At 35.7% G+C, this 26,982-nt stretch overlaps 1 protein-coding gene across 4 annotated transcripts in view; it reads right to left on the minus strand.

The window, feature by feature from the left end:
- Positions 1–26,982, minus strand: part of LOC113062137 (CUB and sushi domain-containing protein 3-like) — a 365,289-nt gene that overhangs the window by 218,342 nt on the left and 119,965 nt on the right. For all 4 annotated transcript variants that reach the window (XM_026231758.1, XM_026231757.1, XM_026231756.1 and 1 more), the window contains exon 4: positions 19,220–19,414. In XM_026231758.1, coding sequence (XP_026087543.1) covers positions 19,220–19,414 — 195 coding nt within the window. The remainder of the gene's footprint in view (positions 1–19,219; positions 19,415–26,982) is intronic.

Here is a 26,982-nt window from a genome sequence, read left to right on the forward strand (position 1 = left end):
CTGGAAAATCCCACAAATATGGTGTCATAATCTAATCATGCCTAACCAGCCATTCATCCTGCCATGATCCTGCACATCGCCTGAGATACGCAGAAGTGGGACAGATGCAGGTTGGACCATTGAAAGGTCACTGCACTCACTTGGAGGGTAATGAGGCACAAGCAAATGGGGGCAGCCAAGAATTTTCAGTCCCCAAAAGACACATGATAGATAGTTACATGTGGAGGCACCACACACAGGACCTTGGGTTTGACACAAGGCTTCTTTGACCCTGTTAGATCACTATGTTAATCATCAGTCATTCGTGTGCACACACACATACAAACAATTCTTAAGCAATCACACAAGCAAGAGTGCACAACACATGGCTGCAAGCCATTGATATACCGAATGTTTGACCCAATATTTGGGATGTGTAAGGTTTCATCGCAATCTAAAAGTGATAAAAGGTAAAAGTTAAAAGGGAAAGATTTGAACCATACTGTAACCATATTTATGTTTTTGAAAGAAGCCTCTAATATTCATGAAGGCTTTATTTATTAGATCAGAAATACAGTAAAAACAGTGTGAAATATTATTAAAATTTTGTACCACATGATCTTTCCCAGATTATTATTCAGTACTCAAGAAACACTGAACATAAAATTGTATTTATTTACTTATTTATTTATCGTGGAAGCCATGATACATAATTTGTAATCATGATACATAAATATAAATTGTGTATATAAATGTCTTATTTTAACCTTAATCATGAAGGTGTCTAGAATTTTTGCCTATGGGGCGCAATTGTAGTATACGCTCTGATGGGTCGTATTTCAGGGATTTGGACAAACGACCTATACAAGCGTATTGGTTGGAGGACAGGTTGTTACTTATGGTAAACTTCATTCGAATGCTGACGATTGCATGTAGCAGCCCGGTAACCAAGGCCAAATGGTAAATATAATAATTTAATGATGTAATAATTTCTATAATAAATAATGTAATAATTTTTAATTCAATATAAAATATTCAAGAATATATCTCTGATAATCCTGGGGTTGCTATGGTCATGCAGGTTTGTTTATGCATTAAACGTTTGGCCACGAGAAATGGATGTCAGTCCCTCGAAATAGCATCTCGAGGCCACAACATAAGGATGTCGTTACCTTGACAAAATGATAGCGTGGCCAGGGCATAATATCACAAGTATTTTATCACAAGTTATTATCACATTCACATGAGTTATGATGTCATGGCCAAGACAAAACTAAGTGAACCGACCATGTCATCTTATGGGCACTATATGAATCAAACAAATCATCAATTGCATTTTTGAAAATGTGGCCACAGACGACCTCATTGTTGCTGAAGGCCTCACAGGCCAGTCTTACTCCCAGCTGCCACCGAGAGTCACCTTCACCCTCTCAGTCTTCTCCAAGTACTATGAATCAGTGCAAATTATATATGCATGCTGTTGATTCTGTTCTGCTGCTTGCTAATCCTGTTATTTGAGTGTCCTTGATGTGAGGGTATTGACAAAGTGTAAAGCTTGTTATTGGATTTCAGATTTTTCCCCTTCCTCTCTCATTCCCTCTTGTTCCACCTGTGATTCTTTGTTTGTATTGAGACTTGCTTCCTTGGTGAATCCCAGAATGCAACCTCGTAAAATACATTTTAGACTTTTAGGAGATTTATCGAACACCAGTCTCTGTTTGTGCCAGCAGTCATTACGACCAGTGTATCAGTCCAAATATGCATTAGATTAATGGTGTAGATAAGTTAGAGACAACAGCAGTTCTTGATGAGAGTTTGGTGCTGTCAGAATGCAAATAGCTGTGTATAGGTGTGTGCCAGTTTACTACACTTTCAGGTCAAATTTGCCCAGAGAAGTGAGCCAAATAAGATAAAACCTTTTCTGGAGGACATTTGGGATATCCTAGTTTCACAAACTGCCCTGAACTAAATTTTGTGCCCCCCAATATTTTGCAAAATAAACATTAAATCAATGCTTTAATTAGGTTAATTTAGGTTAGATTGTCAGGCTGATTTAGAGTTAGGAGACGGTAAATATCATTTGGTCAGTGTAAAAACAATGTCCACCACGGAGAAGAGAAGAAGAATCTATATATTCATAACTATTAGTCCTATTGCCATTTATATACAGTATTTATATGTATTGTATTCAAAGTCTTCTGTCCATTCTTTGATACATACCTCTAAAAAGTATTTTCAGCTATATTTTACTTTGGGACGCATTTAAAAATGTACGCACACACACTCGCACACACATGCACAGAGAGCACAGAGACATTGTGGTAATTAATGTGTAATCAGCCATTTTCAACATACTGCGCTAAACCAAATCTCTCCTGAGAGGCAGTGATTGTGAATTATAACACTTCTCTAAAGTGCTGTTTCATCGCAAATGAAAAAAAAAGAAAAAAAAAGAAAGGCAATTTGCCCTTAAGTGAGAGGCAGATTTAGATTTTTGATATTTTTTATGATAATCATGTCAAAACAAAAATGTGATACCATTTAAATGTGTGAGGAGCTTTTGCTCAAATGTTCTCACCTTCTTCTGCAATTTCCTCACAAAGTGGCAGATGGAGAGACTTTTTATTGATTGTGTTAATCTAATCTTTTCCTATCTGAAAATAATTTAAAGGCATAAAAAGAAAATATCTTTTTCAGCCCCTGCACAACAGACTATAAATACTTAGAAAGCTAAATGTAATTCCATGTACAGGAGCATCTGAGAAGTTATTTCATTGTCTTTTACTGCTAGAATTTTTGCCTTGTGACTGTTCAATCTCTCTGCAAATTAGTTAATTTCAATTTATGCACGTGCGTGAGGTAAGGGGAAAGTGTACGTGGGCTTACTGAAGTAACACCTGTCATTACCCTACGGAAGCATGCATCCAATTAGCTGTATTCTCAATAAATCAAGAGCTAGGGATCATACAGGTGAAGTTCTGTAAACAGCACAATTTAATTAAAAAAATTAGATGTGCTTCTGCTTCAGAAACAAGCTGGTTCTTATTGTCTTTCCAGGTAACCCTGGTTTGAGGAAAAACCTACTGTGACTTGCCTAAATGCACACTTTGGGACACTTTGGAACCACATTGTAGAAAGCAATTTAGGTGATGGACAGGTTACATTTTTGGTCTTTTCTTCAGTCCAAATATTTGATGATTTGGTGTACTTCTGTTCCAAAATATAACTGTACTAATAATCTCAGCCATTTCATTTTCACACTGGCAGCTCAAGCCAGAAGGAATATACAGTCATGCCCACAAATATTGGCACCCTTGGCAAATATGATCAAAAAGGCTGTGAAAATTCATCTGCATTGTTAATCCTTTAGATTTTTTATTAAAAAAATTCATTGGATAATAAGAATTTAAAACGGAGGGGAAATATCATTATGAAATTAATGTTTTTCTCAAATACTCGTTGGACACAATTATTGGCACCCCTAGAAATTCTTATGAGTAAAATATCTCTGAAGTATATTCCCATTCATATTCACAATTGTGAGCACTCCAGCATGATTATGCCCTTAATCATCCATCACAATCAGAAAAACCAAAGAATATATTTCTGATGTGCAGCAAAAGATGATTGAGCTTCACAAATTGGTGAAGTGGCTTTAAGAAAAGAGCTAGAGCAATGACAATTCCCATTTCCACCATCAGGACAATAATTAAGAATTTCCAATCAACAGAAAATGTAAGAAAACTGCCTGGAAGAGGTCGTGTGTCTATATCGTCCCAATGCATGGTGAGGAGGTCAGTTTGAGTGGCTAAAGACTCTCCAAGGATCACAGCTGGAGAATTGCAGAAAATAGTTGAGTCTCTGGTTCAGAAAACCTTAAAAAATGTGTCAAACAGAACCTACATCAACACATGTTGTTTGGGAGGGTTTCAAGAAAAATTCTCCTAGCTCATCCAAAAACAAACTAAAGCATATTCAGTTATCAGACACGACTGGAACTTCAAATGGGACTGGCTTCTATGATCAGATGAAACTAAAAATGAGCTTTTTAGCAGTAAACACTTAAGATGGGTTTGGTGAAAACAGGGATAAAAAGTACCCCATGTGTAAAATGAAATATACAGCTGTATTTTTGATGTTGTGGGCCTGTATTTCTGCTGGAGGTCCTGGACATCTTGTTTAGACACATGGCATCATGGATTCTTTTAAATACCAACAGATAAAAAATCTAAAAGTGACTGACTCTGTTAGAAATCATATAATGGGCCATGTTTGGATCATTCAACCGTACAATAATCCAAACACAAACCTCAAAAACAACACCGAAATGGGTCACTGAGCTCAAAACCAAGCTTCTGCTATAGCCATCCCAGTCCTCTGGCCTGAACCCTACAGAAAATGAGAGGAGTGAACTGAAGAGGAGAAGCTGGGAATCTAAAGGGTCTGGAGTGATTCTGGATGAAGGAATGGTCTCTGATCTCTTGTCAGGTGTTCTCTAACCTCATCAGGCATTATAGGAGTTTTGAGCTGTTAAACCGGCAAATGGAGGTTTAAAAAATAATTAATAATCCTTAATTGTGGCCAATGTGATTAGAGAAAAACATTTATTTCATAATGATATTTCCCCCCATTTTAAATTCTTATTATCCAATGAAAGGATACATTTTTGTGAATTTTTCAAATAAAACATCAAAAGGATTAACAATGCACATTAATTTTCACAGCCTTTTTTGATCATATTTGCCAAGGGTGCCAATATGTGTGGGCATGACTGTAACTGAGTAATACCTAACTAAACTAACTGAGCTAAAAACTGCTCTCTCCCCTGTCAATTAGCAGCCTAATCATCTTTTTCTGGCTTCTTACTCACACCTTTACACTTCATAATATATACAGTAGATCTTCCCATAACATTTTGAAAGTGGTAGCTTGCTAAACATTAATATTTGACAAAATATATGTTATTACTAAAAACATTTTTAATAACATTAGGCTTTTATTTCATGTTTTTATTTAATTTTATTAACTCATAAAATCTATGCTATTTATTTTACACTCACTGAATGCACATTTACAGACTATAGGAACAAAACATACACAAGAGCAACCAAGTACCCCATCTCACTCTTTACAATCCCCTTCTATTGTGTCTATATAAATGGGTTTCATGTGACGTCACCACCACCAAAACACATAACAGACTACAACAAAACACAGAATCACAGTTGTGTTGCTACTTTAGTTGCTTCTTCACTTAGGATGTAGATACATACAGGACTAACTGTATATTTTTCTTAAATTTGCCACAAATGTCTTTTAACTTATGTTTTGTAGAAACCAAGTTTAATCATATGGTTTGTAAATAAATTGTTTTGTAAATACATTTTCCTCATGCTAGCTTGATCAAGCAAGTTCTGTAATGAACTTTAAAAATGCTTTCATAATAATGAGATATTTATAGATTTGTTGTCATGTTATTTATTGTATTATAATCTATAAAATGAAAGTAATTGTTTTGTCTAGGTAACGTTATCAATTTTAAATGAAATATTAATGGACAGTACAGTAGATATAGTCTGGCGTGCTGTGCAATGGGCCGAGTCCGGCTTGGATGAGGCATTGTAGGTAAGTTACGGCATCACATCTGGTCGATTCAGCTCAGAATCTGAAATTGAGTGCACAGACATCCAGGCCGGGTGCTGCAGATGGATCCGGGCTGGTGGACAAGTCTCTAGCAGGTGAAAATTTGACTGAAAAGGGCCCAATTGTACGGAGAGGGACTGTGTATGAGGTAGATGTAAACAGCCTATCAGCAAACGTCTAATTGGTAAGTTTTCATTAGACTTGAGTGGAGTCAGCAGTTCGCTTGACAGTAAATATGGCTCTAATCCTAAAGTATCCATATTTTTTAAATACCATTGTTTTTCATTGTTGGTAGAGTGTTATTTTGGTTTCCGATTAGTGAGGAGAGGCTATGCAAGGTCCTAAAGATGGCGGCCACAACAAAAAAGTCATGTGACCGAAACCCATGAATCCTGCATGTTTGTCCTCTAAAGCTGAACCAGTTCTCTTCTTCTTTTGTCATCTTTGGCTTATAGAGATATCCTCCAGCTCGCCCTAGTGAAGAATAAGCAAGCTGCTGCTTCCTGTCGCTTTTGGGGACGAACCTCATTGTCTACTATAGGCTGGCAACACAAAGTGAAGGCATGTGAGAATCACTCCTGGGAAACCACATGTTCAGTGCCGAATGTCGTGCACATCTTTTGATGATAGATGTGAGACATAGGTGACACCAATGCAAATGATAAGAAAAAGCCAAGTATTGTCGAACTATAATCAGTCCCACTTGCACTAGTGTGCCGGTATGTATAACTCCACAATTGAGGATTCATTTCAAATGTACTTACACTTCGAGAAAGAAAGCTGTCACTGGAGCAGTACCATTGCAGAGTAAGTGAACTTTAAGTTACTGATATGCTTAATACATTAATATGGTACAAAAGTGTAGCATATAAAAGGTGTTTCCCCAGTAACAGCTTTTGTACCTTTTATTTTCTGAGACTGCATTTAATACTAAACATTTAATAAACACTTAACATCATGCAAGATATTTATAGCCATTTCAAAAATGTCAGCGATACTACAAGAAACACTGATACTGTTTGAGCTACACTTTCAACATGGGGAGGTCAAAGAAAACTAGAAATAAAACTAAAATAAATCAGAGTTATGTTGTTGTTTCTTATATCTTCATGAAACCACTCTCAGAAACCCCTCGGCTCTGTTGACGGTGCCTCTCCACTGCTATTATTACTTCACACGTAGCTGTCACAGCCATCACAGTCCTCAGATCGGAGAACATGCCTCTCTAGCTTTTACTTTCATTACGTCTTTCCTCCTTACATTTCCTATCTCTTCTCTTACTCACCCATGTCTGCTCTATCAGAATCAAGCTTGCCTTGGCTGACATGTCCAGAGACTGATAGGCATTCAAACAAACTGCCAAATGGTGGAAAAAAGGATGATGTGCCATGAGGCAATTACTGTCGAAGCACAATATAGAACCCTGGAAAAAGCGTGTGTTTATACATTGTGTATTTTCCTCGAAATGTGTTAATTTGCTGGCGAGACCATTCATTTGAGATGGTTCCCACATTCAAGTGTCAATATCTCGATGTGCTAACTGGCTGATGGGTTTGAAGTCGTCATCATGCTGGCTTTATAGGAGGACTCTTGAGCAGAATCAAACCCCCTAAACTCCAGGATTAGAAACATGCAGCAGGGAAGGAAAAAAAAAAAAAAAAAGAAGAAGAAAAAAGAAAGGAAGGAAAAAAGCCTCTGGCAAAGCCTGGGCACTTGCTATTGTTCTCTGAGCAGCTAGATCGATCATTTTACAAAACCCTCATTTCCATCAGTGCCTTATTAGTGCTTTGCTTTTCACTGGGTTGATATGCTTATGTTTTCTGGTGCCAGATTTCCTTTTGATGTGTTGTGGCATGAAATTTTATTTCCATGACTCTATGCCCTTGAAATCAAAAACGGTTAATTCTTCATCAAAAAGCAAAAGGCCCAAGGGATACTTTTTCTTTATAATACTACAGCCTTTCATGAGCATGCTTATATTAAGAAGGATTTTGCACTGTTCAAAATGTAATTAAGATTGCCTTTTAATTTTAACTGATTTTGTACAGTAGGTGACAAACATATAACACACACACACATTTTTCTTATACATTATATATTATATATACCTATATAAAAACATTATATACTAACATTACATAATTATATTGCAATTTTCTGTTTTTCTGTCACTCCAATTTAGCATGTGGGATTGGCCGATCTTGATTCCAGTTTTACATTATGATTTTTTTTAAAGGGACGTCAATTTTGAATGTTGCCTGTCCCTGATATCAAAATTAGAAAATAAAGTATTCACTAAAGCACTGGGTTTAAGACAGAATTCACTCAGACGTTGAAATGTAATTCTCATTAATCAATAACTATGTAAGCTCACATTAAACTTTCAGAAAGCAAAAGTAACTCAGACAAGTATTGTCTGACATGCCTGAATACTGAGCAGAAACTAGGCTGCTCTGTGACAAGCCAACATGAAACTTTATACACCAGTTTTTACAATTCCATTCAAGGATCTTGTCCTTAAATCGTCATTTTGTTTTCTGACATGTTGTGACACTGTAGCATGTCTTGATGATTAGTTGACATGCAAAAACCAGGTCTGTTTCAATATCTAAATGTGTCTATTCCAAATGCTATCCCTATTAAATGAGCACTAAACTCAACCTTCTCTCTCACCTGACTCAAAATAGTCATGGAAAACAATAACTTGAAATATGACATCTACATTTCAACTCAAGTATTACGGTCAAATTCTGTTAGAGCACATAGTTTCATAGTTTTTTTTTTTTTCAAGATGTAAAACAGTATTAACATATTAAGCTCATTTTAATTTGTCACTTTTATCACCATACAGAGTTAATAGTCGTATAATGACTATTTCCTTAACATGTTTCACTGAATCAAACAAAATGAACTAATTTGTAGTTATATATTTGCAATTGTATTTACATTAAGCTGGGACAGGAGAACTTATTTTAAAATACTTTTACTATCTAATTCTGCTGAAGGCAAACACTAATTTGTCAAAAAAATCACACCACTGGCTGAGCCACTGTTATTAGGCTGGTCGGGATTCTCAAACAAACAGATTACATTTTTGAAAGTACCACTGTTTACACTTCTCAGATTAATTAACATAAAATGTGTTACTTACAGTTGTCTCTTCATATTAAACTAGAATTGTAGAAAGGTTTGATGACATACTTCATTTTTATGATCTAATATGGCAATGGTGTTATGACTGCAATTCCCCAAACCGGTAATGGCATGGGATAAAAAAGATGGATGGTATGCTGAATTGACTTGGTTCATGCATTGAATTCCTGGACCCTCACCCTTGCTGAATGACAAAATGACAATTAAAAGTGATGAGTCAAACGAATACTGAACATGGACATTTTGGGATGGCAGCCACGCATGGTATTCTCCATAAAAATGGATGAGGTACAATTAATCAGGAATGATATTTAAAAGAAAAAAAAAGTGAATTATTAATAATAGTTTTTTTTTTTTTTTTTTGTCTCAGTAAAGCCTTTGAGTGTTATCATCATGCATGAATTGTGAACAGTCAAAGCCCCATATGAACAGATATAGCTGTAAGTTAATTTGTTTTCCACCTTTTTCCTAACAAGGTTTTTATAATGATGATGGAGTATTAAATTATGAATGGGAAAAAAAAATCATGAAATCCATTTTAATCTAATTAGACAGTGTTGAAAAGCTTGGTTAAAAAAAATGGCCTCAATGAGATAAATGTTAATATATAACATATGGGGCTTTGTGCTGGTTATACTGTATCCTCTCCTGTATCCTAGTTGAGGTATGATTTCTGAGATTAATTTTTCAAATGTATTCATCTTCTGATTTTGAAACAAAACGGCCCTCAGAGCTGCAATGTAATTACGCTGAAAGAGCCATAATGAAACTGAATTCAATTAATCATTCTACAATAAAGATGGAGATAATGAGACAATTTTGTTAAATAACATAAAAACAATGCATGTTTGAGTGCTTAATTTCTCAACCACCTCATAAACAAGTGTTTGATGTGAGAATGAGATTCTATAAAACAGTCGATTCAAAACAGGCCATGTTGAATTTTGAACGAGCTAGAGACTGAAAAGTATAAGACTTCCTCCCTCTTTTAAATACAGAAGACTACATTAACGGTGCCCATAGGGACAGGCTATATATCTGACATCTCTCAATATGTTCCTTCAATTATGCATGAGCATGGTGAACAAAAATGTAAATGTATTTCTATAAACAGGATCTGCAATTCTTTGTCCTCCATGCCAAACAGGAGATAAGCACCATTCAGCTCAGTAAATATTCATCACTGTGCTTGTTGTTTCTGTGGATAGGATTAGGCACAGCATATTAACTGGCCCTTGGGGTAAAGGGACGATCAAGGCGGATGGCTTGTCGACCTATGTGATCGTCTTACTTGAAACAAAGTCACTTAAGGGTTGTTTAAATACAAAAAAGGAAAAAAAAAAATTATGATTGATCATGAATTTCATTATGTGTGTTTACTAATTTATTCTTTATTACCTCAATTCAGAGTTACGTTCATCAATTAAACAATGCCTTTCATGGTTTCACTTAATATTTTAATGCATTACACCTAGGCACATTATCATTAATAATATACACCAAGCTAATCATGCTATAAATTTGTTTTTAAGACATATATTATTTAAAGACTCATTTGAAGAGCAAATAAAGAAAAGAACAAAAATGATTTATGATTACTTTTAGCCTGCAGCACACACACACCATATTTGTGTATTTTAATATTGTAGGCTATGGAATTTTTTAATCTCTAAAATCAGAGTTGAAATATTTAATGATGTATTCACAAGAACTGTTTTGATGCACTAATTATGAGTTACAATATGATATTACATTTTTTGAAGCACTTAAAATTCCTCATTGTGTAGAATAAATGATCAGATTGCAAAGTGCATACACAGAAACAACAGGAAACAAACTATACCTGTAATCAACCCAACAGTTTCCGATAGCATCCGACTTTCAGAACTTAACAAATACTCCCCTCGGTTCTTAAAACCAAGCAAGTAGAAGCAAAGCCACTAATAAAACTTGTGAATAACCTTTCAAGAGCTTCACATGCTGAACAAGGTGGGCAGGTGAAACTCTGACAGGTGAACGTTTCTGGAGTAGACAGCCCAGGCATTAAAGTGTCAGAACATTGCTGTACCAAACTATCATTCAATGGATAGGAACACAAAGGCTCCATCAGATAGAATCTAGCATTAATGGCTTGGCTGTCTTTTAATTTAACACAGTTCAACAGACAGGGTTAAAATAGTTTGCTTGGTAAAGGGCAAATGTTTCATACAGTTTGTCATGATAGCTATACAGGAATGGCAAAGTTGACTTCTTCCAATCATTTGAGTCATTGATTCACTAAAGACAGTATAATGAAACCGTTTGGAACGCACTTGGCAAACAACATAAATTTCCCCATTATCATCACCTGGAATTTTACCAAGAAGCTGATACAAATGTCTCAGTCTTGCTGGAATAAATATTCACACTTTTGAAATGCTGCTACAGATTTAATTCAGATCTGATTTGTCTGGTTTTGGTTTTTCTATGTAAAAACGCATGCTTCGACTTGTGAATGACATAGTGTTAAAAATGCAGCATTCAAGTTAAGAGTAGTTCAGCTATAAAGATAAGTTTATTTGACTTTTCTGTTTGAATGAGTCCCAAAATTTAAAATTTAAAAGGACAGTAACATTGCACACTCAAAACAACACAAATCTATTACTATTTAACATGAATCATAATGTTTCATAATGAAACATATCATTTTATTGGTTTAAAACCAAATTAATTTATGCATCAAGCCTTGTATTAAGCATTTTAGTTTAATATCTGTTTCTAGTAATGTTTGTACTCTCAGGATAAATAGCTTTTAGCTTTTTACTTTTATTTTATTCCAAAATTTAAGCACTGAGGAGATGTCCGCACTGCTCTTTTAGCTGATTCATAAAACAAGTTGTCAATGGTGAGCTCATTTGGCATTAAGCCTGGGAATGAGGTGACATTTCAGTTTTTTTTTTTTCCTAGACATCCACTTCCATTTAGCATCTAAGAGTACTAGAGCTTACATCAGCATTGTTCCACCCCTAGAGTGGGGCCGGTGTCCAAGATGAGACAATACGACCAAAAAAAAAAACATGTACATTTGTACATCTCAATACCTAATAGGATACATTTTTGTGCAGAGTGAGAGAAAAAGCCCACGATGTGTTCGTCCAGATGACACAGTCTGTGTCTGAAGATTACCTTAGAGAAGCGATCAAAGAACTGTCAGAATACTTCTGTGTGTCTAATATTAACATTCCTAAATATAATATCTCTCTGTAACTGACTTCTTACTTAAAAATAGGTAAAATAAAAGTTGAGGCTCTTTTCCTTTCCTTTCTAGCAGGCCAGTGAATAATGCATGGCTCAGTCCAAACAAAACCCCAACGATAGTCACATAAAGACCTGACAAACATCTTTTCTTTCCTGTTTTGCGTTTACACAGCACAGGTTCAAAGTCCAAAAAACTCTTTCTGAGTTATTAATAAAAACAGTTTGCATTTGTTTCATAGACATTATTTTCAATATCACTGACACTGGGCATTTACAGCCAGTAGCTAAAATCTCTTTTATGTCTAATCTCCAAGCAGCTCTGTGTTGTATGTCTTTGGTGAAATGAATTTATGAGGGCAAGAGGGTACAGTAATACCTTAATTGGCATTAAACTGTTATCGCAACCACTAAACATGTCAGCGGGAGCAAAAACAGAGGGAGTAATTATGACTTCACTCTTTAAATCATGATGGATGTCTCATAGGCTGCCTGCACTAATGTGAAGAAAACACCAAAGGCAGTGAACGTCTGTGGCATATGGCGCAGCAGCCTGTGTAATAAGTCATGGAGGTCTTTAAGAGGTCTGTGTGATTAAACTAGTTAGCGATATTACAAATTTTTATTTATTTATACTATATACAGTCACATGACCATTGTATAAATATATTATACAGTGTAGTACTGTATGTGTATTGCCTTTTAACACTGAACAAACACATGTTCCAAGATTTATTTTGTCTTTGATCATGTCTTATCTTTCCTAGGGCATCAACTGAGCCAGGACAGCCAGTGGTGTCCCCTCACAAAAACAGGCGGGTGACGCCGCTGGAAAGAAGTAAGCTATTCGTAGACTGACTTTCCAGAAGAAAACAAACACTGTGGCTTGGTAAAACTTTTAAAACTTTGCTTGTTTGTTTGAGTGGTCCAACATGTCAGCTTATGACTCAAATAATGGTTTGAAACTGGTGGCAGGACTTCCTGTTTGACCAAACAAATGGAAGACAGGTGCCGGAGCAGAATTCCTCTGTAAATACGTAAAATGACTCTTACAAAATTAGCAGCTTCTATTCAATGAAGCTATTTAAGAACCAATTTCTAAATAGTTTTCACAGAGATGTTTGTGTTCTTCGAAAACAGCCAGTTGCACCTCTGTTTAGTGCGGCTGTTGGTGAAGAAATGACACACTCCACAAATATATGCTGCTGAGCTGACTCAAAAAGTGTCTAAGAGGGATGCAGAAAAACCTGTAAAATTTGGTTCCGATTTCTGGGCAATGCCTGGATCTGCACTAATTTTCAACCCACTGATCTATATATGACTGGATCGCTCAAAGCGTTCTAAACTGCCAACAGACAGTGATGCCACCTGAAGTGTTCGATATGCTATCTTACTAATCCCTACCAGCAGAGAGCACCACTGAGTTACATTCAAACTGCTGTCCGAAAATAACTCGATTTGAAGCAAATGTGTATGTAAATTAATGTTTACTTCAGATGTCATCTGCAGTGTTTACGGTCTTTCTGCAGTAGGATAAGCGATATATTTAAACTGTTAAGGTGGTTGTGTCTGTTGCGCACTGATGACACAGGTAACTGATCAAACACAAACAAATGGCTTATTTCTTTATGAACATAATTATTCAGGAATTATTAAACATGAACATATTAGTATCAGAAATGGATTTGAATATATTACAATGAATGATACAATTGTTAATATTGCTCTATAAATGAAAAACTTAACTAACTATCTGGGAAATAAAGCTTTATGTCTTTAAATCCGTACTCTATATAGTCATAGTTTTTCTAAATAAATTCAGATTTCAGAATGAGCAGTGTGTAGTTTGTTATATATGTTGAGGTCGTGTCCGTCTGATGTTTATCTTGTTCATGATGTTCGCTACTGTAATTAGCGTAATGTTAGCTTTTTAATAACAAGGGGAAATTCGCGACATTTAAAAGAATACATTTACATACCTAGGGTGTTTGCATTGTAATAATGTACATACATCAGATTTATAAAGGCTGACTTCTTAGGTGATGTTTTCTAATTAAAATCATAAAATGTCCTATTAATTCAATAGAACGTTTAAACACACTAGGGATTACCAATATGGCGGCGCGGCGGCTTCACTTTCATGACGTCATGAGCAATCCAGTTCTATATTATAGATCAGTGGTTCAACCTCAAAACCTTGGAAGTTCAGAGTCTCCGGGTATCAGCGATACTTTTGAGTGAGCTCACTGCAGAAGTCTCCTCTGGCAGGGCTCCCATCTAAGATCATCTCGTAGGGTCATTGCTGCACTCCATTGCGGTACTCGTAATAAATTGTGTTCGTCCATCACTTAAATGACGGGTGCACATAGGAATTGAATTCAGTGGAATTACATACTGTCCTACAGACTGTGGCGAGATCATTATTGCTGCTTGGTTTCAGTTAATGGAATACAGATGTCATCTGCAGTGTGGTACCTTACACTTGTATGAATTAGAGCATTTGTCTTTATATAAGGTATTGGGGTTAAAAATGTCTACAAAAAATTACTTACCTAAAATTATCTAGATCATTACTTATAACCACCAAACCTAAATAAGCCAACTGTTTGCTTAAAAGTTGGACCAAACACTTACATATATGGACATAACTGCACTGTTGCAATATTTGATGTTGTGTTGATATTTTCTCTCCTAAATATACAATCATCTTATACAATCTCCGGATGAACTCTTAAAATGCTACTAGAGAAGAATTTTCTGCACTGAAAATGGACAGTTGACTAGTGTTTACTTTTAAAAGACAGTGATGCAGACCTTCAGAATATCTTAGGCCGATCTTCCTGAGGTGAAATAGGCAACAGTATTCCGTTTAATCATCAAACTACATTTGTGCTGCTTATTTACTTACACAAAGACATGAGAGAGAAGTAGTTATAATGCAGTGCCATATCATGTATGTTTTCTCCTTGGTCTCAAAAAAAAAACAGGAAATGCTATTATATTGATCTCTTTTATTATCACAAAACAGAAGCATAACAACCTGTCAATCTTGTAATTTTATAACTAGGCTCACAAATGAAATTTAAGTAACTGTGATTTTCTCAAACACCAAATCACACTTATAGGACAAGGATAACAATGCTTATAAAAAAATATAAATAATTAATATATATATATATATTCCACCTATATATATATTCCACCTATAAATATATTCCATATATAATATATAAATATATATAAAAACCCATATATAAATCCACCCCCCCCCCTCAGGATTTTCTGATGGATAAAAAATTCTGTGTTCTTTTGTAAAATTGTAACTGTCACTTTTAATTGAATAAATAATTGCTAAATGAAAGTATGCATTTCTTAAAAAATAAAAATAAAAAATCCTTTACAAATTTATAGTGCATATATAAAATACAACTCTGTAAAAAACTGAGTACAAAGCTGTACTGTATAGTAGATTTATAAATGAGAAGAACTGTAATACTTAGTATATTGCACTGCAATAATCAGATAATCTGTGTTTAAGACAACAGTGGCAGCACATAAGGGAAAGACTCCGAGATAGCATTATCATATGAAAGTGTCTAGAGGCTAGAAAATGTGGTGACTGTAGCGCCTACTCTGCAAAAAAGCTGCAAAAGATTAAATAGACTTCCATCACCCCATGAGTCCAGAAGCCAAATCCCTTTTACCCAACAACAGCCTTTCATTATCTGTCAAGAAAACTTGAGATTGCTCAATAACCATGCATCACAGACTCTCATAAGGTATCTCTATAGCATTGTTATTGTTATCTAAAAACTATAATAAATTTTTTTGTCAATTGAAACAAAGTTGAAATAAAATGAAACAGAAATTTGATGAAAAATTTGCTAAATTAGTTGCCGTTGCAATTAACTGAAATATGTTTAAGTTGAAGTATTAAAATTACTATCATAATTATAATAAATGATAAAAGCACATAAAATGACAAACTTTAAATACAAATATAAATAAAATATATTTCAAAAGAATTCTAAAGACTATAAAAGCATATAAATAATACATAATAAATAATACTGAAATAATGTTCTATAGTCTTTATCAGACTGTTGAATCCTATGATGCTGTGTCAGGCTTGTCAATATATAATTCATTTATCTATTTTTGGTCAGACATCTCTTCATGGGCTTAAATTGTGCAGCTAGAGACAGATTCTCTAAACCAATCAAGTCAACACATAAGCAGTCCCTGGCAAGAGCATTGCATTTAAGAAGGGTGCGGGTGTCAGCTCCAATTTTGGCAGGGCCGATCAGAGTGATGTGGGATTGATCAGGGATTTACGTCATTAAGCAGGTGGTCCCCGTGGTTGTCAAAGCCAGACAGAAAGAGGATAGGAGAGGCACGATTCCTGCAGCCCACAGCGAGTATGAACTCTTTAATAAAAAAAGACCCTGTCAAAATTAAAGTCTAGCACATCAAAAGCCAGTCATTAAGGCTCATAGCCTCAGTGTCAAATTATCAGCGTTTTAATGCTCCTTGAGGAATTCCATCTGACAAAGGATAATTTTAGCTATTCCACACTTGGCCTTGCTAAGTAGGATGGGTTTAGGAGCATAAGCACTAGTGGAGAACTGTAAAGATCATCAGAATCCATAAATTCTGTACGTACATGCAATGACTGATGTAGTTAACTAACTGACTAACATTACAGTTCCAGCATCAGAGCAATGCTATTTGTTTTTTTCATCTTGCTACATGCCTGACCTTTAATGGCACCGGTTTCCAGCCGAGGATTTGGGACCTGTTTACAGCGGAGAGGTACGTTTTTCAACTAATTCAAAGCTTGAAGCAAATCTGAAATTCAGTCTCTGACCTTAATGATGCCATTTTATAGCCGTCTGATTAACAGAGCTACATTCCCTCAGCTGTGAAAAGATGGCCCATTTCACTTGGGTTTCCCAGTTTGTTATCCTTAACCTCTGCAGAGGACTGAGCCCATCCACAAACATTTATTAGCAGCCAAAATTTACTGGACTGAATTAGCCCATTCAATATGTTAATGAAACATGCCGAGAGCTCGTCTGGGCTTCTCAGTCTAAAAAAGCAGCTGACTGCATTAAGGGCTATGTTTTCTTTGAGGCAGCTGTTCAGTTTCAAAAACAGAAAGTGCTCAGGAAAATGAAAAATGACAATTCTCAATTCACTGTCTAATGAGATTATTTTTATGATAAACAAGTCCAATAGCGTTGTGCAGCATGGGATTGTGTGTTGAGCGTATTGTTTGGTAATATGTGGTCTAAGAGTTTTCACCCCAACTAAATAAAAGTCTCTGCGACTGTCGTTTCGGCTCGGCTTCCCTGTGCAGCAGTGCTGTCATGCCTCGATTTCACACCTCGATACTACAGACTGACCAACTGTGCCAAAGGCATCCAAGAATGAACATAAGCACAACCAAGCAATTAAAAAAAAAAAAAAAAAAAAAAAAAAAAAAATATATATATATATATATATATATATATATATATATATATATATATATATATATATATATATATATATATATATATATATATATATATATATATATTTTGAAACTGAAGTTAGAAACAGCTGACATAAACATTTATTTGTTTCAGTCAATTCCAAAATACAAAAATTCTGAATCTGCAGAATGTATTATATCTTTCCGGATCGTTTATATATATATATATATATATATATATATATATATATATATATATATATATATATATATATATATATATATATATATATATATAATATATATATATATAGTGTGTAATAAATATAATATGTGTGTGTATTTTATAATATTGTCCAATGATAATAATAAAACAAAAACAACAACACAATAAATAAATAAATAAATAAATAAATAAATAAATAAATAAATAAATAAATAAATAATCCACAGTACCCGTACTGCAATTAGAAGTGAAAATGAAAAGTGCCAGTGGGCCAAAATATTCTTGAGAGCTTTTTATATCTCCACTTCTGCATTCAGAGGTGCATACATTACAGAATTTTAGCATAACATTGACATTTGCGGAAGCAGTATTTCTAAAGGTCTTTTGACTTAAGGTTTAAAATTGATTTTTTCCCCCCTTAATCTAAAATTAATGGTAACTGTAAATTGCTGGGCAAAAATAATTTCAGAGCTGCTTTTATGTAAAAATCTTCCATCTACTCTGCTCATAAAATGGGGAAAAGGGCAGATACCATCTAACACAAAGATTCACTTTTTGTCAAGGTAACTTATGAGTAGAGAATTAAGAATGTCCTTTTATGTTTTTATGAATATTCAATGACTAAATGCACTAATACAGAGACAAAACCCAACATGCATTATAAAACATACTTAAGTGAATTTTACATTTAAATGAAATGAAAATCACATTAACTGTATGCTATTCTGCAGTTAATCAACAACATATTCAATAGTCAAACCACATCCACACGTATAAGAAATAAAAGCTTAAAGTTGTTCCCTCAAGAAAGTGCCAAATGACAAGTGCAGCAAACACAGTTGTCTGCTCCTCTATACCCTGCAGCAGTCTGGGCCAGGTTGAGGCTCCACATTTTAGTACCTCAGGCTATTTTCTATTTAAGCACAGTTGGCTTTGCAATTTGTGTCCAACAAAGCAAGCACGATCCAGATGCTGTCGTATCCCCCTTTCTATTAAACACGCTGGAGCAGAAACCGGCGCAGGCTGTCTATGGAGAGATTCTTATTTGAGAATGGTCATGGCTAATGCACATTATAATTGGTCTGAACACAGGACAATAAATCTTGATACATTCACAGAGTCCTGACTCATCTTTTTAGGAGAAATTCAACAATGTGGGCATGTAAAGTGAGTTGAATTATATAAGGGAATTTAAAAAAAACTGATTGAAATAAATACAAAAGGAGCCTTAAAGTGCTTGAAAGTGAAGATTGAAATACAAGGATAGAAAAAAACAGAAATGTAAGAGCAAAGATGTGATGTTGTTCTAATGTTCAAGAGGCTTCAAAACGAAATGCTTGATCTATACTTATATACATTATAGCCCCTCGTCCATATATGCATGCATATACGCACAACAATCCGCAAGGACAAATGAACACAAAAAAAACATCAAAGACTCATGCAGGGAAATGCACACGCTAGCAGTCATGCATGTCGCATGTAGAGATATTTGGCTGCTTGCTTACCTCTGCAGATGGGCACTGGGAAGTCCCATACAGCAGCATTGCCTGCATTGGTCACGCAGGTGAGCTGAGGATGGCCGTCCAGCACGTAACCGGTTACACAGCTGTAGCGGATCTTGTCGCCTACATTAAAGCGCGTCCCATACAGGATGCCTTTAGGCGGTACGCCAGGGTTCCCACAAGAACTGCTCTGCAATTCTAAAAGATAAAAATATCACTTTTAGCATGCATCATTTAGAAAAATTATGTTGTATATACAGACAAAAAAAATTACATTTTCTAATATGCATTTATTTTAAGAAATTGTGATTTTATACTGTTTATTTTTTTTTTTTTTACTATTTGAATATTTTTAAAATGTCCTTTATTCTTGTGATGGCTGAATTTTCACTATCTATTACTCCAGTTTCCAGTGTTACATGATTATTCAGAAATTATCACAGTTGAAAACCACTGTGCTGCTTAATATATACATGTATTTATTTTATTTATCAATTTTCTTTTATTTTTTGTATATATATATATATATATATATATATATATATATATAATATATATATATATATATATATATATATATATATATATATATATATATATATATATATATATTCCACCTATAAATTATATTCCATAAATTAATGATAATCTTAATGACCTCAAACCTTTTAGCAGTATTGTTATTTTATTTTATTCAATCATACATGTACTGTATTTCAGGATAGGGAGAATACTTGTTGAGTCAGTGTTTACAATAATGTTAACAGGTTTTTTCCTTGTAATTTAGAGTAAACTAAATTATTCTTGGCACTATTGCCATGCCACACGACAAGCCAAAGGCTACAGGAGCAAAAGCACAACATTTTATCTGAATTATTTATTATTTAATCAGTAATTCTTGCTTTATGTTCTGGTTGCATCCAAACCAAGGGCAGAACAGTAGCAATTAGAAATGAATGTGGCCCAGGGACTAGTTTGGGAAATAAAAAGAGAGGTACATTAATTGTGTTGTTACACACGGCTTGGCATCATACACCTTGCTGGTGGGAGGCCATGAATTTGCTGCTGACTTTTAGAAGATTTAGACCGACAATTCTAACAATAGAAGCCTATTTAAGTTTTCATGCTGTTGTTTATAGACATTAAACTGGACTTCTTTTGTGTGTTTATTTCCGAAGACCCAAAAAGCATTGCAATGGAAACCAGAGTGTACTGACCACAAAGAATATAAAATATATAATGCAATTTTTTTACTGATTTTATGAATTAGTATTGATTATGCCAAGAAAAGTAACAAAACAGATCTATCAAGCAAGATTTATTACTTCATTAGGCCAAACAATACAGCAAGAACATTAACCACATAAAGAAAAACAAAATGTATAGACTTACAAAAAAAAATTTCTGATGCAACTGCCACATAAAAATACAAAAGGCATAAAAAAACATTTTTCCAAGACCCATGATGAAATTTTCATCCTTTAGTCACAACAACCTCTTTCTAATTCTGTTTACTTGAACAAATACTCATAATAATCTTTTACAAAAGAATGTTCCATTGGACAATATTTTACGCTGTAATTTGCCACTTAGCTGTTTTCCCAGAGGCTTTGGTTTTGTTTAGTACTTTTGTAATTGTTTATAAAGTAATCATAAGTGCTCAGCAAGTTATGGATTTCTGGCTAAAAGTCTCGCTTGTAATGATTTCTGGAGTTTCAAACAATTAAAATATAATCCATAGAGTGGCTATGGTATCTTAATGACTGACAACATAAAACACCAATACATCTTTAAATGAACACATTAGATCTCCAGTTTTCTCTAATAATGAGCAACTTTATGATTTCGATGCACTGGACTCCTGGGAAAAGATATGCAGCACAAAAATGTTATATCCATGTCTTCACCTATTCACTTGCCAACTCCCCTTATTTAATATCCCTAATTGCCTCTATCTCAGAGCGAGTGAAACAGGTTGAATTAAATGATGGACACCAACCGAACATGCCTCTCCCTTGTTAATACGGTGGCCCCTGATCTCACGATGTTATGGCAGGATAATTTAAAGATCTTAAGGGTGATTGTTGGAGTATAAATTGCACATTAAGAAGCACAAAAGTATTAGAAAATCTCTCTGCACGCAAATCATGTTGATTATAACCTTCTGACCTGATTCACATTTAGGAAATGAAAATGTCGAGAACAAGCACCAACCGCCAATACCATGTAGGATGTGAAAAATTTTGCCATTTAGATTGGTGATGGATGACTCGCGTTTGTCATTGAGGTCGACTGGAATATCAATGAAACGAAAATGAGAGTTTCAGTACATCAGCAAAAAAAAAAAAAAAAAAAAAAAAAAAAAAAACAGCCACCTGTCCATGATATGTTTTGACATTTTAAGTAAGTGTCTCTGTACTGGGCACAAGACATGAGAAGCCTGTGCACAATATTTTTTAAAAAAGCATTCCAGTGCATCCTCATTTCCTAATGCAGATGCCATATTGGGATCACATAATCAGTCGTCTCTTGCAATTTGATAGAGAGAGAGAGAGAGAGAGAGAGAGAGAGAGAGAAGTTCACTTAAATATTACATGGTAACTTTTGTTAAAGATATTTCATTAATTACATTTACAGACCATGAACTTATATAATATTATTTATTAATTTAAATTATTAAATGTGGTGCTTGCCAAAGGCAAACCATCACTATTGTTCTCCTGCATACTTCCTCCTCTTCTTCTTCTTCTACACAAAACTACAGCAGACTACTCCTTCCCCACAGTTTGTAATAGCCCCTTGAATGAGGTGTCAAATCAGGAGAAGTGGTGTGCTTTATCGTTTCTAAGCGATTGGGTGTATGATGTTCGCCCTGGGGGGAGTTCCATAGACTTAACATTGGGATGAACTTTATGACGTCATATCTTCACATCAGAATGTCGTAGAGACTTGGGGCATGCTCATTTCACTCAGTTTAGTAAGCAGAAAATAAATCATGACATTTCAACTTCATAGCCATGCCCTAGCAACCAGTGACAACCACCCCATAGAAATCCATTGAAAAAGGGGAGAGGCATATCTATGAATCAGAATATCATAGAGACAACTGGGTTGCCTCTTTTGACTCAGCTTGACAAGTAGTCCTTACAAACACGGAAATTGTCTAGCCATGCCCTAGCAGCCACTTACAGCACCCTAGCAACCTGTCCCATAGACTGCTATTGTAAAAGGCCCAGATGGATATCTTGGCAAACACAGTGTCATAGAGTCATGGGGGTTGCCTTTACTCAGGCAACTAATCAGTCTCTCAGGATTATTGGGAAGCTATCAAGCCACGCCATAGTGACCACTGTTGAGCACCCTAGCAACCGAAACCCAAAGAGCCATATCTACAAATATGTATGTCATAGATGCATTGCGGTTGGTTTATATCATCCAAACTGACAAGCAGCCTTTGGAATATCATCACTGGCAGCTGCCAAGCCACACCCTAGCAACCAAACACAGAGTACCTAGCAACCGTTTAGTAAGACCTATATATTTTTTTTTTTATCAGAACAATGTATAGTCATGGGGGTGGGCTCTTTTGACCTAGGGTAACAAACAGTACTTTCAACATATTACACATGCTAGCAGTTAATAGCTACATGTTGATAGTTATTAGCTATGTGCTAAATCAGGCTAACATCTGTCTAGCAATCAGCTAGAACACCCTAGCAACTGCCCTGATCATCAAAACACCTGCCTAGCAACTCCCTAACAATCACAGGGAATACTGTAGCAACCAACTAGGAACTGCCCTAGAAAACCATAACATCACCTTAGCAGCCACCCAGGTTACAATAGCAACTGCCTAGCAACTACCAAGGACATCTTAGCAACAGCTTAGCAACACCATAGCAATCACCCATAACACCTTAGCAATCACGTAGCAACACCAAAGCTATCACCCAGGATACCCTAGCAACCACCTAAGAACAGTATATTATTATTATTATTATTATTATTATTATTATTATTATTATTATAGTAACTAAGTTTTACAAAACATGCCAATAATACTTCAACATCTATACAAAATATAAATTAAACAATATAAACAATATATGAGCCAGAGTCCAGAGTGATGGTACAGATCAGCAATCCAGCAGTCCAAACAGAATGAGCATGAGTGGCAAGTACTGTCTGTTGGAGTGATAAAACAAACAGCAATGACGGTGAAAAATGGCAAGACATCAAGTGGTAAACAAGAATGTATGATGGCCACAGCCACCACACAACAAAATACCTCTGTCCATGACACAACTACACATCCCCAGTGGCACAACGTATCACAAGTTACTAACTTTTTGGCCCATAAACACATTTAAAAAAAAAAGTTTCTTTATTAAAACAGCAGTGCAAACTGTCTCCTCTGTTTCATATTTGCATAATGCCTGAGCCTTTCGACTGAATTCCAGTATGATTTAGTAAAGGTTACAAATCTTCCAGTAATCTCACTGATAACTCAGTGGGACACAGACACGCCCCAGGGAGAGTCTGGCCTTCTCCAAGGGTCTGAGATCTCCTCGCAGGAGCAGTGTGAGCTACAGAGTGACGGGGATAACATCTAAGCTTGTTAATGCCCTTCACTGGCCCATCACAATCCTCTCTTCAGACCTCTTAAAGAGTTTCTGTAAAAGATCACCACTTCCCTTCAAACCGCCACGGCCACCGTCAGATCAAGTGTCAGGTTCACTAAGAAATCGGCTCTAAGGAAGCAGCACAGAGCCATCTGGTTTTCCCATGGAGCTCTCCAACCGATTCGGATAAAACCAGGTCACATATTCAAATGAATGTATCAGTCAAGCAGCCTGTACAATCCATATTCATACAAAGAACAGCAAGCTCTCCAGTTATGATTGGCTTAGAAGCACTCAAAAGGGCTATAATGAGAAAGTGCCAGGAACAGTATTCTTTCATCTTTTCTAGTGATCTCACAAAATACACTGCAGAACCAGTATCGGTTCCTTCTCTTCTGTTTTATTAAGAAACTTCCGCAAGATGCAAAGCATAGAAAATGTTAGCAATGACATTTTTTGTGGCTTCTCTAACAGCAAGCATGTAGTCATGTAAAATTAACAGGGCTTACAAATTTAAAGAAATCCCGCCAAAGCTATACATTGCAAGGATTTATTATTTGTGGCAGTAGTATTCATGTGCACAGTCCCTCTGGCATTTATGTTTTCTTGCAAGTTAGCTTGAACTGATTTAACACTTTGAGGATTTAACATAGAAAACCTAAGCAACTTTAAAAGCAAAAGCTCTTTAGAGAACAGATTTTTATACATTTTTCATTAACAGTAAGTCACAGAATTAAACCCCTGAAATGTAGAAGATGGTGAATCACACAGTTGGCTTTGAAAACATTCCTAGGTTAACAACAAATTGAGGCTGTGCCAGTATCATTTGGTTTGAAGATTCACTTCACTACACACAGCTAAGCTTCAAGACTCAACATTTGGATGGAGAATGTAAAAAAAAAAAAAAAAAAAGGTTTTAAACTGTAAAACTGGCTGGTTCTGGCTCTCTTATCAGCAGACCTCCATTTGGGCTCACCATTCATCACCGTCCTGCTGCCTTTGATATGTAGCACCGGGGCTGGATCTTGCTTCTTGGAATCTCAAATGACAGGGCATTTTCTGTCCTCAATGTTCTATCTTTTGTACCAGCTAATATATGGTATAACGATTGTATTCGTAAAAAAGCTGGATGTACTATCAGCTGTTTTTTGTTAAGTCCCAAAGGGAAAGCAAAAATCTCTAGTATCCAGGTGGGTGGACAGCAAAGTGCTAACAGGAAGTGACTGATTCTCTTTTATCTTTTATCAGAAGTTATTAGGTATAAATCCACATAATAAAGATGATCAAATATAGGCCGCAGCTACTAGTAACCTTTCTTATAAAGTTGTTGTTGTTTAGTTAAAGGGCAAGTGTGTCATTTCCAATAGCATCACTAAAATAATGACTGTTTCAAAGAGGTTTCCTGAACACACCTCTCCAGCTGCTGTTGGTCAGAAATACTAATGCTCTGCCCCAGTGTTTAAACCACTGCTGCTGTATCAGGCTGGTTGGGATTATCAAAATTGAGCAATTGACTCTCCTGCCACTTTATTAGGTACACCTGTTCAATTGATTGGTAACACAAATTGCAACTCAATTCATTTAGGCATCTAGATGTGGTGAAGATGGCTTGCTGAAATTCAAACCAAGAACAGAATGAGGAAGAAAAGGGGATTTAAGTGACTTTGAACGTGGAATGGAATGGAAAGTTGCTGATCTACTTGGATTTTCACGCACAACCATCTCTAAAGTTTACAGATAATGGTCTGAAAAAGAGAACATGCCTTGTTGATGTCAGAGGTCAGAGCAGAATGGGCAGACTGGTTAGAGATGATAGAAACAGTAACTCAAATAGCCACTCATTACAACCAAGGTATGCAGAATACCATCTCCGAACGCACAAAACGTTGAACCCTGAAGCAGGTGGGCAGCAGAAGCAGAAGAAGACCACACCAGGAGCCGCTCCTGTCGGCCAAGAACAGGAAATGGAACCTACAATTTGCACAGGCTCACCAAAATTGGACAATAGAAGATTGGATAAATGTTGCCTGGTCTGATGCGCCTCGATTTCTGCTGCGACATTCAGATGGTAGGGTCAGAATTTGGCGTAAAGAACATGAAAGCATGGATCCATCCTGCCTTGTGTCAGTGGTTCAGGCTGCTGGTGGTGGTGTAATGGTGTGGGGGATGTTTTCTTGGCAGACACTTTGGGCCTCTTTGTACCAATTAATCATCGTGTAAATGCCACAGCCTACCTGAGTATTGTTGCTGACCATGTCCACCCCTTTATGGCTACAGTGTACCAATGTTCTGATAGCTACTTCCAGCAGTATAATGCACCATGTCACAAAGCTCAAATCATCTCAGACTGGTTTCTTGAACATGACAATGAGTTCAGTTTATTCAAATGGCCTCAACAGTCACCAGATCTCAATCTAATAGAGCAGCTGTGGGATGTGGTGGAACGGGAGATACACATGGATGTGCAGCCGACAAATCTGCAGCAACTGCGTGATGGTATCATGTCAATATGGACCAAAATCTCTGAGGAATGTTTCCAACACCTTGTTGAATCTATGCCACAAATAATTAAAGCAGTTAGTACAGTATAGTACAGTCACAAGGTGTTAACATTTTAAGGGGAAAATTTACTAAAATAATTAAATTCCGTAAAGGTTACTCACTCTTATGTCATTCCAAACCTTTATGACTTTCTGTCTTAAGAACAAAAAAATAAGATATTTTGAAGAATGATGAGGTCCAAATGACACCTTGACTCACATTGGGTGGATAAAATAACACAGAGACATTTTCAGTATATTCTTTGATTTCCACAAAAGAAAATGTCATGAAAAGTTCTAAATGACATAAATTATGAAAATTGTCATTTTGGTTGAATCTTTCAAAATAATTTTATTATGATAAATAGGCATTTTCTCTGTGAAATTACATTTACTTTTACAGCTTCATTGGCATGACAATGTAATGCCTAAAACGTCCTCAGAAAACATGAGGACAATTTTACTGATCAAATAACACAAAAACCAACATAATAATTAAGTGCTTTTATTAAATTAAAAGGTTCAAGTTACTTGCTTTTTAAACCCTCCAAATTTTGCCCCAATTATTTACATTCTGAGTGCCTCACTACAACCTAATTTTTGC

Source organism: Carassius auratus, chromosome 44 (genome assembly GCF_003368295.1).
Source record: "Carassius auratus strain Wakin chromosome 44, ASM336829v1, whole genome shotgun sequence".
Classification (NCBI taxonomy): Eukaryota; Metazoa; Chordata; class Actinopteri; order Cypriniformes; family Cyprinidae; genus Carassius; species Carassius auratus.